Source organism: Mastigoproctus giganteus, chromosome 12, assembly GCF_048544385.1.
Source record: "Mastigoproctus giganteus isolate SK-2022 chromosome 12, ASM4854438v1, whole genome shotgun sequence".
NCBI lineage: Eukaryota > Metazoa > Arthropoda > Arachnida > Uropygi > Thelyphonidae > Mastigoproctus > Mastigoproctus giganteus.
The window spans coordinates 11,674,384-11,693,807 of NC_143586.1; the positions used below are offsets into that span (position 1 = coordinate 11,674,384).

At 36.3% G+C, this 19,424-nt stretch overlaps 1 protein-coding gene across 1 annotated transcript in view; it reads left to right on the forward strand.

The window, feature by feature from the left end:
* Positions 1–19,424, forward strand: part of RNaseZ (ribonuclease Z) — a 239,384-nt gene that overhangs the window by 194,476 nt on the left and 25,484 nt on the right. Inside the window, exon 21 of the mRNA XM_090386608.1 lies at positions 6,521–6,602. Coding sequence (XP_090242734.1) covers positions 6,521–6,602 — 82 coding nt within the window. The remainder of the gene's footprint in view (positions 1–6,520; positions 6,603–19,424) is intronic.

The window sequence follows — 19,424 nt, forward strand, 5'->3', positions numbered from 1 at the left end:
CATGGAATATCGATCTTGGGAAGGTGTAGTCACTCTCTTATGGCCTAATCCCTGTCTTCTCTTCACATCACCAGTTTTGTGCTTTAATTTCAGCACCTGGATACTGGTGGCAACCTATTTTATCAGCGATAGCACGCATAGAAAGCCCTTCCTGGGACAGAGCAACAGCTACTCTTTTTTTTCTTGGTGTCAACTGAACATATGAAACCATGCTTACACCTCTGCAAAACGGGATACTAATGAGCATGTATGCCCTTCCAATGCCGTATTTATAGAAGGGCCTATTGCAATACCTTGCAATTACTGTCTGTTGCAATAGAAGTGTTATCTGACACAATACCTTTGCTTTGTAACAAACAAAATGACTGTAATCAAACAATATCTTTACAAATGTTACTTTTTTTAAGGTGATGTAGTTTTTTTGTTCACCACTGTATGTAATTATTTATCTGTGCATTTGTAGTGACGTAAATGTCCCACCCTCTTCTCCCATTGGCTCGAATAAGTGAAGTAATTGCTCTGCCCTCTTTTTCCATTGGCTCATTTTTTTTCACTCTTCCTTTAACAAAGTTAATAGCAATAACTTTAACAAAGTTAAAGGAAACAAACAAAAAATAACAAATTTATTGGATGATCCATGTATTTAAATTTTAATTTATAGTTTTAAATTTAAAATTTTAAACAATTTTGAACATTTTTCCTCTGAGAGGAAAACATTTTCAGTTATAAGTTATAGTTATGTCATTCAGTTATAAGAGGAAAACATTTTTCCTCTGAATGAGAGGGAAAATAAGAATAAACTATGAGTTGCAATGTATTCACTTATAATTTTTGTAAACAACAGCATATGGCATTCTTTTCAAAGCTGTGAAATCACTTGTAGAATTTCAAAAACTCAAAGGCTTAATGCAAAGTGTGCCCTGGGATACATAATTGCATAAAAATTTGTCTTTATTTAAGTATTTTATTAAAGTGCTTCTTTATTTTAAATTTAAAACTTTACAATTGCTGGTCCGATTTCAGAAGGCACCAATATCCAACTCTGCTTAGCATTAATCTATACAACTTGTTTGTTGAAAGAAGCTTATAAAAATTGTCTTGACCTAAACAAACATTTTTATGTAGGCAATTTCATTTTGGCATTTGTTAATTATTAATTTTAATATTTCAAGATGCTCTCTCCCCCTCTCCCTCCACAGGATTACCAAGTGGAAGTGATGAGCTAATATAATTTTACTGCCGGAAAATGTGTAATCTGTCCAACTTTAATCTGAAAAGAACTGCAGTATTGAATGTTGATACATTTGTTGGACAGGTATTTGGGACGAATGGAGGGGTGGAATGGGAGCAGGGTTTTTTTTTTGGGCTGACGCTACATAAGCTTGCTTTCTTGCATCGTATGCCTCTACTAATGCTAATTTTGTTCTTTAAGCTTTGATCAGTACAGTATAGATAAAAAGGGTAAGAATATCACCCTTTATAAAAGAGTCCAGTAAGTCTTTTGATCATATTTATCTGACCTCTACCCAAACAAACATAAAGATGATTGTCGATCAATTCGGCCTTGGAGGGATTGTGCAAGGCTCAAGGGGTAGAATTTTTTTCAGCATGGTCTGTACTTGTTAACAGGAGAGACTGCTTCTACAGGGATGGGATACGCTTAAATAGAAAGGGTGCAAGAATTTTTGCTGATGCTGTCGAGGCAGTGTTAGGTGGGTCGGAAAACTGCTAGTTGGGGGGAGACAAAGACTAATGGATTAACAGTAGCCACTGGCAGAGATGGAAGTGATTCTTGCACTGCTTCTATTGAAATAAGCAGAAGCCTGAAAAACAAGATGCAGGATATTTCAGAGACTGCTGGGAGTCATTGCGGTACAAGTAAACACATGGGTTGTGTTAGGGTAGCTAAGAATAGGAACAGGTGCATGCATACTTGCGTGTACACCAATGCTAGGAGTTTGGTAAATAAATTTGATGAATTTGAAGTATTGCTCAAAACATCAAAGGCAGATATTGTTGGGATATCAGAGACGTGGTGCCACACAGATATAAGGAATGCGGAACTGGAATTTGTGGAATACAATGTGTATAGAAAGGATAGACAGGACAGGAGGGGAGGAGGGGTTATGCTATTAGTTAAGAAACACATAAAATCCAAGGAAGTGAAGCCAGTCGACATCGATGGACAGGGCAGTGTCGAGTCAGTTTGGTGTGACATAAGCATAGGGAAATCAAAATTGAGAGTAGGAGTGTGCTATAGGTCTAATGACTCTGATGAGTATAATAAAATATTGTACAGGGAAATGGAGTGGGCCAGTAAATCAGAGAGTCTTATAATGGGGGATTTTAATTTCCCAGATATTGACTGGAATTTGTGGGTTGGTCACTCACACACTAGCCAGGCTTTTGTGGATTTATTGGATGATTGTTTTCTACATCAGCATGTCGTGAGGCAACAAGAGGGAGCAATACTCTTGATCTGATTATCAGTAGTGATTCTTCATGTATTAAGAATCCGCAGATAAATGAACCACTAGGTGGCAGTGATCACAGTGTGTTGAAGTGGGATTTACTCAAGGAGGTAACTACCATCAGAGGTAAAGGGAGGGTTTTTGTTTTCGTAAAGGCGACTATGATGGTCTGAGACAGTATTTAAATTCTATACAGTGGGACCAACTGATGATGTTACCAACAGCAAACTCAAAATGGGAAGCATTCAAGGAACTAATCTTGGAAGCTACCAGGCTTTACACACCAACTAAGAAATATTGTTCAAGGTTTAGGCCTAAATGGTTGTCAGATGAACTAATGAGACGTGGCAGAGAAGAAAAATGCATGGAATACATACAAATTAATGGGCGACATGGAAGCCTATGATAGATATGTTGGTCTGTAACCAAGTCACAAAGGAGATTAGGCAGGCAAAGGCAGACTACGAAAAATCTTTGGCAAAGGATGCAAAGAAAAACAGAAAAGAGTTCTTTAGCTATTTAAACTCAAGAAGGAAAGGGATGAATCAGATTGCTCCACTGGATATTGATGGTTCAACAGTTGAGGATCCTGCTCAGGTGGCTAACAATCTAAATGAGTATTTTGCATCTACATTCACGCATGAGGAGTTATTCAGGAAGGAGAATTACGTAGGTAAAGTAGACATTGGCAGTGAGCTAGATGATTTTGTAATAATAACTGAGAGGAAAGTGGAGGAGAGATTGTTGAGGATAAACATAAAAAAGGCACCTGGGGTGGATGGGATCTATCCAGTTATATTAAAGGAGGCAGCAAAGGAAGTAAGCAAACCCCTAGCCATAATTATGAGTGCTTCTTTGGACTCGGGGGAGGTACCCATAGACTGGAGATGTGCAAATGTAACCCCAATTCACAAAGGAGGATCAAAGGCTGACACAAGTAATTATAGACCTGTTAGTTTAACTTCTGTTCCAGGAAAATTAATGGAGGCACTGGTTAAAGAAGCACTGCAGGATCATCTAGACAAGAATTCAGTTATAGCTCAGACGCAGCATGGTTTTGTTAAGGGCAGGTCTTGCCTGACCAATTTGATTGGATACTATGATGTAGTCACAAAAGAACTGGATGCAGGGAATAACTTTGACATTATATATTTGGATCTTAGAAAGGCTTTTGATACTGTTGCGCATGGAAGACTGCTGCACAAATTGGAGAAGTGTGGCATTGGAGGCAAATTGCTGCTATGGATAAAGGGATGGTTGAGTGGCAGAAGACAGAGAGTGGTAATCAATGGACACTGCTCAATGTGGACTAATGTTATTAGTGGAGTTCCTCAGGGTTCAGTGTTGGGTCCGTTGTTGTTTTCGGTGTTTATGAATGATATTGATGATGGTATATCAAGGTTAATGTCCAAGTTTGCAGATGATACAAAGGTTGGCAAGGTTGTTAAGGACACTACTGATGCTATGCTGCTGCAACAGGATCTGGAAAGGTTGAACAGATGGGCTGAGAGGTGGCAAATGAAGTTTAACATTGACAAACGTAAAGTACTACATATGGGAAACAGTAACCCCAGAGCAACGTATCAACTCTGCAGTACTACACTGACAGTGGTGGAGAATGAAAAGGACCTGGGGGTAATTGTGCAGGCAGATATGAAGTTCTCTGAGCAGTGCAGACGAGCTGCAAGAGTAGCTCATGGTGTCTTGTCAATGATATACAGGAATTTTTCTAGCAGGGATAAGGAGGTGATTATTCCCTTGTATAAGGCAATGGTTAGGCCACATCTTGAATACTGTATACAGGTCTGGAAGCCTCATTTCAAGAAGAATGTAAAGCTGCTGGAACGGGTACAGAGAAGGGCAACAAGATTAGTGAATGGAACAAAGGGTTGCTCTTATGAAGAAAGGCTTAAGTTTTGCAAATTACAGAGTCTGGAGACTAGGCACCTGCGAGGTGATCTGATAGAGGTGTATAAGGCTTTGAATGGTTTGAGCATGCTCAATGCCAATGGGATTCTTCCTCTTTCTCAGAATAATCACCTCAGAGGGCATAAATTCAAATTGAGGAAGGACAGATGTCGGATAGATGTGCGGAAATTTGCCTTTGGCCAGCGGGTGGTTGGTTGGTGGAACCGACTTCCATCATTTGTTGTTGAAGTTGATAGCCTAAACAAATTTAAGGCTCAACTGGGCAGGTATTTCGAACTAATGGAGGGGTGAAATGGGAGTGGTGTGTTTTTTTTTTTTTTTTGTTTTTGGCTGATGCTGAATAAGCTTGCTTTCTTGCATCATATGCCTCTACTAATGCTAAAATGCTAAATGAGTCGGACAACAAGTGTTCCTACCACAAAATAATTTCCATTGGCAGATACGGTATTGCACAGCAGTTACTTTACAGCCCACCATTACATAGGGAGGACTTGGAATAATTATGTGATGGAATAACGTTTCAAATGGCTGAAAATGAAACTCAGGACAAATAAACTGTTTTACTGTGGGATCCTCTGGCATGTTAGCAGTTGATGGGCTACTGTGTGATACAAGGATGGGAGGCATGATATAGCAAAAGCTGACCCATGCCATGAATAAAGATAATAAATTTTATTATCACTATCTCACTATCAATTTGGCATGTGTGGGATATATCACTATCTCACACATGCCAAATTGAATTTTTATATTAAAAATTAGAAAAAACTATATAAATTTTATTTCAGGTCTAAGTTAAAAGATATCACAAAAACTAGCATTATATTGAGGTTGCACTGCATGTTTATTTCAGTATGTATTAATACATATTGAAATTCAGCATTCATTGAAAAAAATACTGATATCTGAGTGGTTTAGTATCTTTTGCTGCATACTTTTTTGGCACTTCTCTACACTTAATTTTTAAGAGTTTATATGTACTATATTTTATTTTGTAAATAAACTTTTAATTTTTATATTCTGCTGTTTAATTGGGTTTATTTGATTATAGTAGTATTGAAATTTGTATTTATTAAAACTTTTTAGATAAAGTAAATCCTTAATAAAAATTCAGGACAGAAGCCTCAGACTGCTAGAAAATTTACAGACATATAAGTTAGTGTAAATGCATCATGTCTGTACACAGTAAATTAATTGAAATTATTATTGTGACATCGTTTCATTACATCTCATATTGTGAACATTGCCATGGGTGTCCTGTGTAATGTTCAGTTAGTTTGGTGTGACATAAGCAGTGGAAATATGTAATCAAGGTGTAGACATAAATGGATATCAAATGAAGTAATGAGACTAGTGGTGGACAAGAAAAATGCATGGACCAATTATAAATTATTAAATAAACAGGAACGTTCAGTAAGTACAAACTAGGTTTCAATCAAGTCATTGGATTAAATCAGTAAGGAAAATTAGGTAATCTAAGGCAGAATATGGGAGGTCTTTGGCCAAGAATATAATACTTAGAAGGAAAGGGATAAACCACATTATCCCACTAGATATGAATGACATAACTGTTGATGATCCCGTTCAGGTTCATCAACAGTTATAGCAAAATATTTAGCTGACAAGCTAAATAAATATTTTGCATCTTATTCATCTGCAAAAAAATTTCAGTGATGAGAATACCAGAAATGCACCAACTGATAACTGGAATCTAAATGATTTTGTGATAATTGAGAAGAAAGTGGGAGAGATATTGTTGAAACTAAATGTAATTAAGGCACCTGAGGCTGATGGAATCTATTCAGCTATATTAACCCAGCAGTGGCAGCACCTCCATTTGTGGTAAACATGGCGGTAGATCACGTGACAGGTAACTGACTTTATTTTTTATTTTTGGATAAACTTCTGGGTTTCTTTCACTACTTTTACACTAAGGTTACACTATGTTCACCCCCTCCCCTGCACAAACACATTATTGTGCTCTTGTATAGTTCCATTTGTTGTATATGTTGGTAAATTGCCTTAGAATTTAAAATATTTTCTTAAATTTTCTTTTTGTTTCACAGTTGATAAATGCATTCTGGATTACAAAATTAATATTATGTTTATATTTCGTATAGGAAATAAATGCTCTCTTCTTATTCATGAGGCAACCATGGAGGATGACCTTGAAAATCTTGCTCTTCTGATTAAAACTCACAGGTTGGTAATTTGCAAAATTCAATACATAAGAAACTTGTTCTAGATTTAAATAAATCAGAACATTTCTAAAATCATAATATAAATATATGATAATCTTGTTATTGACACAAACAAATTTTGAATGTCTTGACCGGATAGATGGTCATTCTTTTAGTGAATAAAAATAACATAAAACAAAGAAGGCCAAGATCATATGGAAAGCCCTTGATTTGGTGAAAGAATAAGAGGAAACTGTACTACGCCATTTAGACTTCATAAGTGCAATGTTTAAGCACTGGACAGATACCACAGAGCCAGAAACATGTATAGATTGATACTAATATATTAAACTTGTATTGATAGTATATTAAAGAGATTTAATATATAGGGTCATCAAAAAAGGTGTCTGTGATTTCATGATAAAATAACAATGCAAATACTTACATCAGTCAATTGATTTATTTGTTAATATCTACAGGAATATCTCAAGTTTTACTTCATACCTTAGTATGTTGTTTCAATATAAGCACCGTTCGTTGCTCGGCAAACATCCAAGCAGTGGTCAATCTCTGTCCATGTGCACTCAGTAATTTCCGGCATAACGGTTGCTATTGCAGCTGTGATCCTCTCTCTTAAATGGTGCAGATCGCGAATCTTTTATGCATAGACAATGTTCTCTAGGTAGCTTCACAAAAAAAAGTCTAATGGTGTCAGGTTAGGATTTCTTGGTGACCAGGGCACAGGTCCACCTCTTCCAATCCAACGATCGGCAAACCGGTCATTTAGGGCATTCTGCGCATTACGGCTGAAATGAGGCAGTGTGCCATCTTGCTGAAAATCACAGAAACTCCTTTCTCTCTTTCTGTGTCTTCAACTAGGGAAAACATAAAGCTGAAGCATATCCAAATAAATGTTACCAGTTATTGTTCTTTCAGCAAACATAAATGGCCTAGCAAGCGATCGTGCATTAGTCAACACCACACATTTATTTTAGGAGTATCACGTACATACTGGTGAACTTCATTTGGTTTCTGTGTCCCCCCAAATTCTCAATTGTGACAATTAACACACCATATATGTGGAAGGTTGCTTCGTCACTAAACAAAATGTGTTTTAACCCGGTCAAAGTCTGCCCTGTTTTGTCTAATTTTTAACCCTAACTCGAAAGTTGCTCCCCCCGAAGAAAACTAATAATTTTCATAATTTCTACTAAATTTTCCAAATTGAAACTCAGTATACATAAACAGAAGTATATTCTTTGATTTCCTACCTTTAGCGCTCAGCAAACACTATTAATTCACTCTAAAACAGCAAAAATGTACGATCACATTTCAATTTATTAAATTTTGATGTCGGCAAAACAAGATCCAAGCTTTGAAAATAAAACGCATTACAGCATTAGTTCAAAAATTTGCGCATCAGCTCGGCGCCTGTGGCTAAAACGAATCAACGCATGCAGAGAGAAAATTGACTGGTCAAGCTTACGTCATTAACGTTACCAAGGTGATCCAAGGAGAAAATGAAACTGTAAACAACTTTCATGGAAAACAAACAGTTGAGCATCATTACTTGCGAACACTAATTTGCATGGCTCACTCACACAGTAGCTTTATTGCTTTTCGTAATTGTTGTATGAAAGAATTGCAACGAATTGGTTTTGAAAAACTAAAATATTGCATTTCCTTTCTTCAATATGTATTATCTACTAAAAAAAATCAAGGAAATTCATCTACTGGAAGCTATACTGGAAACGGAAAGAAAAAAACTGTCGTAAAACTGATCACTACAATGCGCATTTCATAAAAAAAAAAGTTCGCTTTATTGTAATTGTTTCTAGAGGACTAAATTGGAACAGCAGTTTTGTGGATGTATATTTGATCTTCTCACGAAATTTAAAGAAAATATTTCTATTCATAGCTGCGTTACAAACTTCGAAAACTGATATCGAAGGAACTTCGCATGCATCTCACCTGGTGTACAAACGAAAAAAAAAAAAAATGCGCAGCTAGTAACAGATTGTGAGAACAATCCATTACTCGTAGTGAGGGATTGGGAAATTGTAAGTAATTGTTATTGAATACTTCAATATTTCCTTGATATGCATTTGATATCATCAAAAAATTTCCAGAGAAAAATTGAATTTTCATTATCACACAATGCCCGAAAAATTCACCATAAAATGTCATGTGTTTCAATGTTTGAATTCCATTCTGAGCTGCAAATGTAATTTCACTTCTCTTACGCTGAGAGAGTAGCCGTTCACCGGATGAAGAAAAACAGGGTTCATTTTCATCATGAAATTTCCAATTCCCTTCTTTCACTTGAGGGGAAAAAATCCTTAGGGGAGGGAGTCCACCCTTTCTAGTCCGACACCCTGGAGAGAGAGAGAGAGAGAGAGAGAGAGAGAGAGAGAGAGAGAGAAATAAAAAATACCCTTTTGGTGGGCACAAGGCCAAGAGATTGTCAAAGGTCCAGAGCGCTAACTTTCATTTATTTTATTTATTATTATTTATTTATTTTATTTTATTATATTATATATATTTTTTTTTTCTTGTGTTGTTCTAGCAATCCATCCTGGATTGGGCCTTCCCTGGGCCGGGATAGTGCTTCTCCTCTTTTCTCCTTCCCTCTCTTCATCTTATACAAGTTTTTCTTTCCTCCCTGGGAACTTTTTTTTTGGCTGATGCTGCATAAGCTCATACACTTGCTTTCTTGCATCACATGCTACTATTACTATTACTACTAGTAGTTCCCAGGGAGGAGGGCATGCAGTTAGTAGGGGAGATCTTGCCCTCCTGCTAGGGAAGAGTACCTGGAGGCAGTCGTCCAGGTAGCCAGAATGCCCAAATACAACATCACAATACAGAACACACACATAAGCTCACAGTTTTTCTTTCCTGTCACTTTCTCCCGTGCGGGATGAAAATTTTTTTCTCTCTCTCTCTTGCCTTCCTTTTCATCTGTCTTCATCCAACATGGGATATTCCTAAGCGGGATGATTTTTTTTTTTTCACGACACAGACTGGCCTTACCCTGACAATGCGTAAAAACTGAACAGAGCAACGAGGCCGAGATGAACTTTTGTTCTAGGAGCCGCCCATACAAAAACAAAAAATAAATAAAGAAAATAAATAATAATAATAAAAAAAAAAAAAAAAAAAGCATTGCAGCTCTAAATCAGCTTCATCCTAGGATGCCGAAACTGCAATTGTTTTAGAGAACAATATTTTGCATTTTTACTTTCTAACATTATTTTGCATTATAGCTCTGTTACAATATTTTGCTTCGTTTCTTTATAATTGCTGTAGCAAACGATATCGGTGTGCATGATGTTTCATCACAGATGCTAGAGTTCTAATTAGTCAGTTCATCCTAGGATGCGGAAGTACTAATTAGTCCAATTTTGGTCTGGCGCGCATTTGAGAAATCCACATTGCTTTACTGCAATTGTTTTAGGGAACAATATTTTGCATTTTTACCCTAGAGAGAGAGAGAGAGAAATAAAAGTATTTTTTCTTTTTTTTTGTGGGAAGCAGGCCAGGAGGTTGTCAAAGGTCCAAAGCTAACTACTTGGCAATGTTATAATAAATGAAATCCAAATCTTTTTCAATTTTAGAATAAATAGTGTAATCATTAATTATTAGTAAACAATATTATATTATTACGTGTATGAAATGCAAGTAATTTATAAATAAACAATGTTATCATGAATAATGTTTGTGTTCAGTGTATTCCTGTGCTGTGCTATTGAATTGCAATATGCAATGTTGCATGTGAAAGTTTTGTTTCACAGAATGGTTGTTTTCTCTTACTGAATTTTATCTGAAAAGGTAATGCTTTCCAAAATCTGATTGTGTTCTCTTTTTTATTTTTGATTAGGTATTATTTTTGATACTACTTTTTTTTTTAATTTGTCTCTTGTTTATGACATTCTAATGGCTGTAATTTATTGATATTTTCTACCAAAAAAAATGAAAAAAAGTAAATTTTGGCTTGTCATATTTTTAACACAGCAAAGCAAAATGAAGTTCAAATAAATATCTTTATTTTTATAATAATATGTTAACACTCATATTTACATTCAGCATAAAACATAATAGTAGAACTGAAACTAAGCTGGTATATGGTTCATCAGTACCTATTTACATTCTGCGTATAACACAAATAGTGCCCAGGTAAAAACAAATTAGATGGCAGCAGTTGGTGTTTGTCCAATAGATCAGCATCTTTCGAAAACAAGAGAAGCAAAGTTCTGAAAGGTGGAATGAATTTATTTGTTTTCCACAAGATGATGTTCCAATCCAGGATGAAAATCTCTAACACAATTTTTTTTCTCAAGTCCTCATAAATGTCACAGTCAAATAACACATGCTGTCACTCTTCACGTTGTCCGCAAGAGCAGAAGTTAGCATGAAAACGTCCGAATTTGCACAGTTTATCGTTTAGGGACAATGTCCAGTGGTGAGATATGACTTCGATAGGGAGAACCATTATCTTCTGCCTTTATCCGTTAGGTAGGTAACCTCTGGAGAAAACTTTCTAGTAACCTGCGAGGTCAGCGATATGTCCCATTGTGTCTGTCATAAGGTAGAAAGTTTGTTCCTGTTGTTTTTCTTCTCACCTTAGATGTTATGATTATTCATGTTGTGATTCTAATATCAAAGAAGTTGGTTGGAATTGCTTTATTTTCAATCTGTAAACTACGTAAAGATCTAGTGGAATAGATCCTGCCAGCACTTGAAGAGCTGATAAAACTGTACAGTAGGCACTCATCAGGGCTAGTAGTATGCTCCTTTTTTATAGAAATTAATTTTTTTTGAAATGTTTTATTCTGTCACTTCTGAAACCAGACTCCAGCGCTGAAGGTTACAATAGGGATGCCTTATTGAAACTTCAACATCCACTGATGAAGATGACTGCCAAGAAAGTGAACATCACAACAGCACAAACAAAGCGTGACTATATCGGAAAGAATAAAGTCACCGAATGAAGAAAAACTGCTGGCCTCCAAAATATCCACACAGCCCAGAACATTATATGTCATCTGCCAGGTACGAGGGCTGCAGCAGGAACACCAATCAATATAGGATTGTCCTTTCGATAATGTTAACCCAGATAGTGATTTGCGTTCCTTCACATTGACCTATTCAGCTGGTAGCTCACGTTTATTTTTTCTTAGTGTGCCAACAAGAGTAATATTTTTTTCTCGTAATTTAGAAGCCACAGGCACACTGGAGAACCAATTGTCTGTGGTCAAATTACAGTTGGTTCCTTCAATTGGGCGAACAAGCCGCATCACGACATCGAGGGGCGAATTTGACAGGGCATATGGCCCAGGAGGTTGTCTCCCCACATAAACTTCCATATTGAACGTGAAACACATCTTAGCATCGGCTAATGTAAATATTTTCAGTCCATATTTTGCCGGTTTATGGGGATGTATTGAAGGAATGAGCATCTACCCCTGAATGGCACTAATTGTTCATCTACAGTTACGTACTCCGAAAGTGAGTAAAATTTCTGGCATCTCTCCAAAAACATGAAAAAAATTTCACGAAACGCTGCAAGTCGGTCTGATTCTTTTCTAATGTATCTATCACTCTTGCTATTGAATTGCATAACCCGAAGGAGAAATGAAAACATCTTATGGGTCATAACCGATGACAGCAATTCCGGACCAAGTCCATCTTTACGCCACATGCGTTCTGTGTTTATCCCTGCTAGCCCAGACATTCCTGACAATATTAAAATACCTATCAAAGCTCTCATTTCATCGTTATCTGTTCTTCTATCATCCTTGGCCAACGAAAAATTAGAAGATATTTTATCAACGTATTCGTTAGTATGTCTCACTATATGAGTTATCATTTCATTATCGAAAAATAATAAAAAACAATCAATTGGTGATTTGGCGGACTTACCTGCAGCCTTCACACCTGGTAAATGAATAATGTTACCTCGAGCTGTGCGAATATTTAGACGAGGGGCAACTTTCCTCCACACCATGCTTTTATCCTTCCCGATATATACATCCTCCTCCAGCTGCTCCCAGTCACTGTCACTGCCATCGCTTGTCTCTGTGCTACTCCGGTGGTCCAATTCCTCACAGAAGGAGCTATCATCTTCTGATGATGACTGCTCATCAACTGCCCTTTCTTCATAATTCCCTTCCAAATAACTCCTATGCATTTTCTAAGGTAAATCTGAATCTAAATATGAAAATAAGTCTGAAATCTAAATGTGAAATATCAATGGTTGTCACTACTTAAATTGAAGTTCTCGCGTTGCGCAGAAGCAAGAAATGTGGAAAATCCGTTGAGCCCCCCCCCCCCCCAACTCTTTCTTGTAGTGAAAATAATTTGTTTGGGTGGAGTATGTGTTTTCGCCTTCTACATATGTATAATTGTGAAAACTTCTTTGCGGTAAATTCAGCAAATAGTAGTCAATAATCCCTCTGGAAATATTGGGAAGTGTTTCATTCTAACCTTACGGTAAGATCAAACTATAGTACAGTAATCCTTTATTGCATGGAAAGTATTGTCATCTAGAAACAATGTCAGGACAGTAACAATAAACCTATGCAGTTAGAACAGGTGTTTTGTTCTGAGAGTCCGTTGAGTAAAATCAAAGAGGAAGTTACCCTTCGTGTTACCGCCAGTAATTTGTTACGGTAGGGGAGATCAAAATCTTACCATAATATCAAACCAAAGTACAGTAATCTTTTTTGCATGGTAGTAGTTGTCATCTAGAAATAATGTCAGGACAGTAACAATACTTGTATGCAGTTAGAACAGATGTTTTGTTCTGAGTTTCTTGCAGTAAAATCAAAGAGGAAGTTACTCTTCATGTTACCACAAGTAATTCGTTACAGTAGGGGAACATAAACTGTCTTCTGTTCGACAGATATCAGTATTTGCAATATTCCCAAAGGGGAATAATTTCAGCTTAGAAGGGACAGTGGACGACATTCAATCCCCTTTTCGTCAATTGGATATACTAGCCATAAATATATTGGAAGCTGGATTATACATTTCAAACATCACTTGAATGCAAATGACTACACAGTTACTTTGGACTGATCTGATGTCTTCGGGTAAAATCAGTCTTTTTGTTGTAATTTTCCCAAATGTAATTGTATTCAAACAATTTTCCCAAATTGTTTGAATACAATCACATTTGATTTTACAAAATTACAAAATGCAATTACAAAAAAAATATTCCTGTGTTAAAATAATTTTTCCAAATTGTTTGAACACAGGAATATTTTTTTTTATTTCCAATGTGTATTTTACTATCGTATTTCCTTTCTTCAATATATATTTCAATACATATTGTAATAATTTACATATTGTAAATTTCTTAATACATATCGAAGAAATTACAATACATATTCTGTCTACTGACACAAAATCAAGAAAATTCAACTGAAAGCCACAGTAGAAACGAAAAAAAAATAAAAACACTTTGCTGTACTATTGTTTTAGGGAACAGTATTTAGCATTTTTACTTTCTAACAATATTTCACATTATTGCTCTGTTACAATGTTTTGCTTTGTTGCTTTACGTTATTGTTGTAGCGAACAATATCGTGCACAACATTTCATCACAGATGCTGGAGTTCTAATTAGTCAGTTCATCCTAGGATGTGGAATTACTAATTAGTCCGATTTTGTTCTGGTGCTCATTTGATAAAAAATCCAGAATAATTCCTCTGGAAATATTAGCTAGTGAACTGCATTATAAATTTCAAACATCGCTGTATTGCTTATCCTTTGAGTGACCGCATGTTTTCGTTTTGTACAATTGTTTTATTGTGGACACTTTCTTCCAGTCAGTAAAATCATTATTATACCTATAAAGTAATTCATTATGCCGTTTTTGCTCCTAATTGATGTAGCACTTTCGAATTTCGCAAAGTGGATTATTTGAACACAACATACATTAGAAGGTCGGTAAAAGAGTTGATAATTGATGGGCAGCATTCCAACAAACAAATTTTCTGTTTATATTACATGATGACCACACGGTCAGAGATCCCGAAATAGAGAGGAGAGGAGAGAGAGAATACAAGAAACCGCACTGCATTTAGCAGTCACCGACTCATCTGCCAAAAACCACAGTAAAACAATAAAAGTGATGGGGAGTAAGTCTATTTGTCAGCAGAGTTTATCTGTTTATTGCAGTTCAGAATAGCATTATGACCATGGATAGGAAATTTATTCGTCTTCTGAGCTAAAACAGAATTTCTCCCTTTGCGATGACATCCAAGCGTAACAAGCAAATATCTTCTAACGATACTTTTTGAGCAGCCGTTAGTTGTAATCTGTTAGCTTTGTATTGTTACAAATATTGCAGTTATGTGAACAACACACATTTCAAGAAAGAAAGAAATTCATAGCGGATGATTTTTTTTTCTTTCTTTTGATGCACCAGTTTCGAAGTTTATAACGCAGCTATAAATAGAAATATTTTCTCGAAATTTGGTTAGAAGATCAAACCCAGGAAACTGCTGTTCTGATATTGTTTACTAAAAACAATTACAATAAAGCAAATTTTTTTTTTTATCAAATGCGCATTGCAGTGTTATCAGTTTTACACCAGTTTTTCCCGTTTCCAACAGATGAATTTCCTTGATCTTCTGTTCGTAGGAGCAATACACTGTTGAAGATAGGATATACGATCTGTTCACCTTACATAAACTGTTATTGGTGCTGTATGGCTTTATTGCTTCTTATGTCAAAAACAGTAGCTCCTGTTCGTCTTTTGTTTATTTACACTTCTCCCTTACCGTCTCGATTGTAGCTGTACGGGTGACGTGATATATACTTCCCACGCTTCGCTCGTATTCAGGCGGAGTTGTTTATCAGAACTGCTCCTCTCCGTAAAAAGAAATTCGCGCGCTTTACACCAAGAAACGAATCAAGTGTCGGGTTTCATAAGCTCTAGGCTGGTTAGGGCGGGGGTAAAAAAGTTAATTGAAAAGGCCTAAAAAATTGCATACTTGATGTCACATTTTTGTCATTTGTGTGAAATTCAATAGAAGGTTTTGAAAATTTAAGTGGGAAAATTCAAGAAAACAGTTCTGGCTCCAACTATAGCGAGTTTCAGCTCTGTAATTAGAGTAAAAATTATAGAATTAACTTGCTGAACCCAGTTGGGGCTGGTACGTACCCCAGCGGACGGGGATACAGTTAAATAACTCTCATCATTGTCAATCTCATTTAACATGGCACTATCAAATTCAGTACATCTGGGACAGTCTTCAGGTTTAATTTTGTTTTTGAGCTGAATCTTGTATGCATGCAGTCTCAGTTGTTTATGAAGCACATTCTGAATGGTGGTCTTTAGAATGCCAAGCTCCAGGCTGCGATGAATTTCTTCAGACTACATAAGCAAGACTATCTCAAGTGCTCCACATTCTCTTCAAGCATTGGTGGTCGGCCTGGAGATTTCTTAATGTCTACCCTGCCAGTTTCCTTAAACTGATTAAACTAACGTATTATAGTCTTGTCTGTAAGTATGTTGGTATTGACATTGCACTGTTATGACATTTAAATTCAGTGTTTGAATTCACCACACACTGCACTTTCTGTCGTGCGGTCGCCATCTTGCTGACAGTGACTGAGGCTGTGCGCATAGGAGTCATTCTGCCCACACTCAAGGTCATTGTTGAGGTGTCAAATAAAACTTAGTGAGTTACCACACTGTTTGCTGCTACGATCACAACATCAATCAAATATTTCCGAAGATAATTAAAAGGGAAATCACGGACACCTTTTTTAATGACTCTGTATAAACTCATGGTCCTGTGAGTTTAGTTTACTAATATTATAACATTTTTACAGTGGACCCCTGCTATATGATATTAATCCATTCCAAAGACACTATCGTATCGGGAAAATATCATAATGTTGAACCCAATAACATATTGTTTTTTGGTAATTCGTTCCAAGACCTTGGAAGATGAAATTTTCTTCTTACTGTACTCTTTAGGGGCCATATATCAGTTTACACAATGTTGAATGTACACTAATTCAATATAAATAAGAATTAGTAAAAAATTCCAGAGCTCAAGGCTTCCACGTTTTTTCAATATATTAAAAAAAAGTAAGAGATTACCTCAATCTTTTTCGTGGAATGCTTGCAGTCAATTCTCTCCAAATGTAATGAATAAAATAAGATGAAAAAAACGAATTAATGAATTCCCTCACTTATAGAGATATGACCAAATTCGACGTGCAAAAGGAAACGAAAGCTGAGAACCCCACCCCAACCCCGAAACACATAAAACCACCGCAGCAAGACCATGAGTGTGAGAAGATATTGTGTCAGAATAAATAATTAAAACCGCTTCTGATAATAAATAATTAAAATTACTATTAAAATCACGATTAAAAAGATTAAAATCACGATTAAAAAGATTAAAATCACAATTAAAATTTGGATGAACACTCAAATTAAACAAAATGCACAGCTGTTTCCCTTCCTTAAGCAGACCACCATATTATACAAAAAAATCTTTAGAGATTTTTTGCATAATATGGTGCAAAATTACATCAAAGTGACACTGAAATATTCCACAAAAAAACATTTCTTTTCTCAAATATTTCCTCCTTGAAAATATCATGCCAAAATGTAATATTAGGGATGGCTGAGTGGAAGAAGACAGAGAGTGGTAATCAATGGACGCTGCTCATCATGGACTAATGTTATTAGTGGAGTCCCTCAGGGTTCAGTGTTGGGTCCATTGTTGTTTTCTGTGTTTATAAATGATATTGATGATGGTATATCAAGCTTAATGTCCAAGTTTGCAGACGATACAAATGTTGGCAGGGTTGTTAAGGACACTATTGACAGTATGCTGCGCTGCAACAGGATCTGGAAAGGTTGAGCAGATAGGCTGCTCAACCTTTCCAGGTGGCAAATGAAGTTTAACATTGACAAATGTAAAGTGCTGCATATGGGAAGTAGCAACCCCAGATTAACATATCAACTATGTGGTACTACACTGACAGTGGTAGAGAATGAAAAGGACCTGGGGATAATTGTGCACGCAGATATGAAGTTTTCTGAGCAGTGCAGACGAGCTGCAAGAGTAGCTCATGGTGTCTTGTCAATGATATACAGGAATTTTTCTAGCAGCAGGTGATTATTCCCTTGTATAAGGCTATGTTCATGCCACACCTTGAGTACTGTATACAGGTCTGGAGCCCTCATTTCAAGAAGGATGTAGAGCTGCTGGAACAAGTACAGAGAAGGGCAACAAGATTAGTGAATGGAACAATGGGTTGCTCTTACAAAGAAAGGCTTAAGTTTTGCAAATTACAGTATCTAGAGACTAGGCACCGGCAAGGTGATCTGATAGAAGTGTATAAAGCCTTGAATGGTTTGAGGATGCTCAATGCCGATGGGAATTTTCCTCTTGCTCAGAATAATCACCTGAGAGGGCATAAATTCAAATTGAGGAAAGACAGATATAGGATAGATGTGCGGAAATTTGCCTTTAGCCAGTGGGCAGTTGGTTGGTGGAACAGACTTCCATTCCATCCCTTGTTGTGGAAGTTGATAGCCTAAATAAATTTAAGGCTCAGCTGGACAGGTATTTCGAACGAATGGAGGGTTGAAATGGGAGTGGTTTTTTTTTTTTTTTTTTGGCTGATGCTGCATAAACTTGCTTTCTTGCATCTATGCCTCTACTAATGCTAAATTCGCGAGGGTTAATTTTAATCATAGGTTTCCTGATATTAAAGAACTTGCTTTTGCCATGTCATGCCATATTATTAAATTCACCTTAAATTCTTGTTTTACAATGAAGAGGTGTTATTATTCTCAGGTTACTACACTTCGTGATAAAACAAAAAAATATTTACATTCAAACAATTGGACTGTTTTAAAATCCTTCATAAATTTAAGGTGGTATGCATTGGCCACTGACATAAAAAATAGGCGCTCGATTAAGTTAAATGCTTTATTAACAGTTTCAAATCGAGATCGACCCCCCCACCCCTTATACAGATACAATATACCCACCGACAACCCTGACATGTTTATGCAAGCAGGCGCTCATACACACAGAGGCACGTTCACTATTTTTACAAATAAAGAAAATGGGGCTACACATATCCAGCTTACATACATTCTTCCCCATCATACGCATAATGAAGCGACATATAAACAAGTTACTAATTTGTCTTCATACACGTTATCTGAGGATCAGATTTTGCTCCTTCAAAGAGTCTGAACTTTAATTTACCCCCTCATAAACTCCCCAAGAAACAATTTGTGATAGACTTTGAATATGGTCTCCGCAACCTTCCGCAAAAAGACTTATTGGTCCACAAGTCAATCAGGTAGTCAATAACTCCAAAACTCTTCGGGTACCCAGACTGAATATGAATGAAATTATTGCATAGTCTTAGAACAAAGATATTGTTATCCAGAGAGCAGATAATGGGGATGCTGTAGTTATTATGAATAAAACGGATTATTTTAGAAAATTTGACTCTATTATATCGGACAGTTCCACTTACAGGGAGATGGACCATTCTGTATTCACAAATTTAGTAAACCAATATAACAAAACCCTAACTGCATACCGTAAGAGTGATTTTATTTCCCTGGTCCAATTAAAAGAGCTGAAAGCGAGGACATATAATATTCCTGTACTTTTTGGCTGCCCAAAAACGTCACACCAGGATTTCCTATATGTCCCTATTGTTTCATACAAAAATTCAGTGTTTTCACACTTAGCTGCACTCTTATACAACATCATAAAACCATTTAGACAGTTGATAAAGTTTGGCATAAAAAATTGACACTTTATTTAATAGTATTAAAGATATT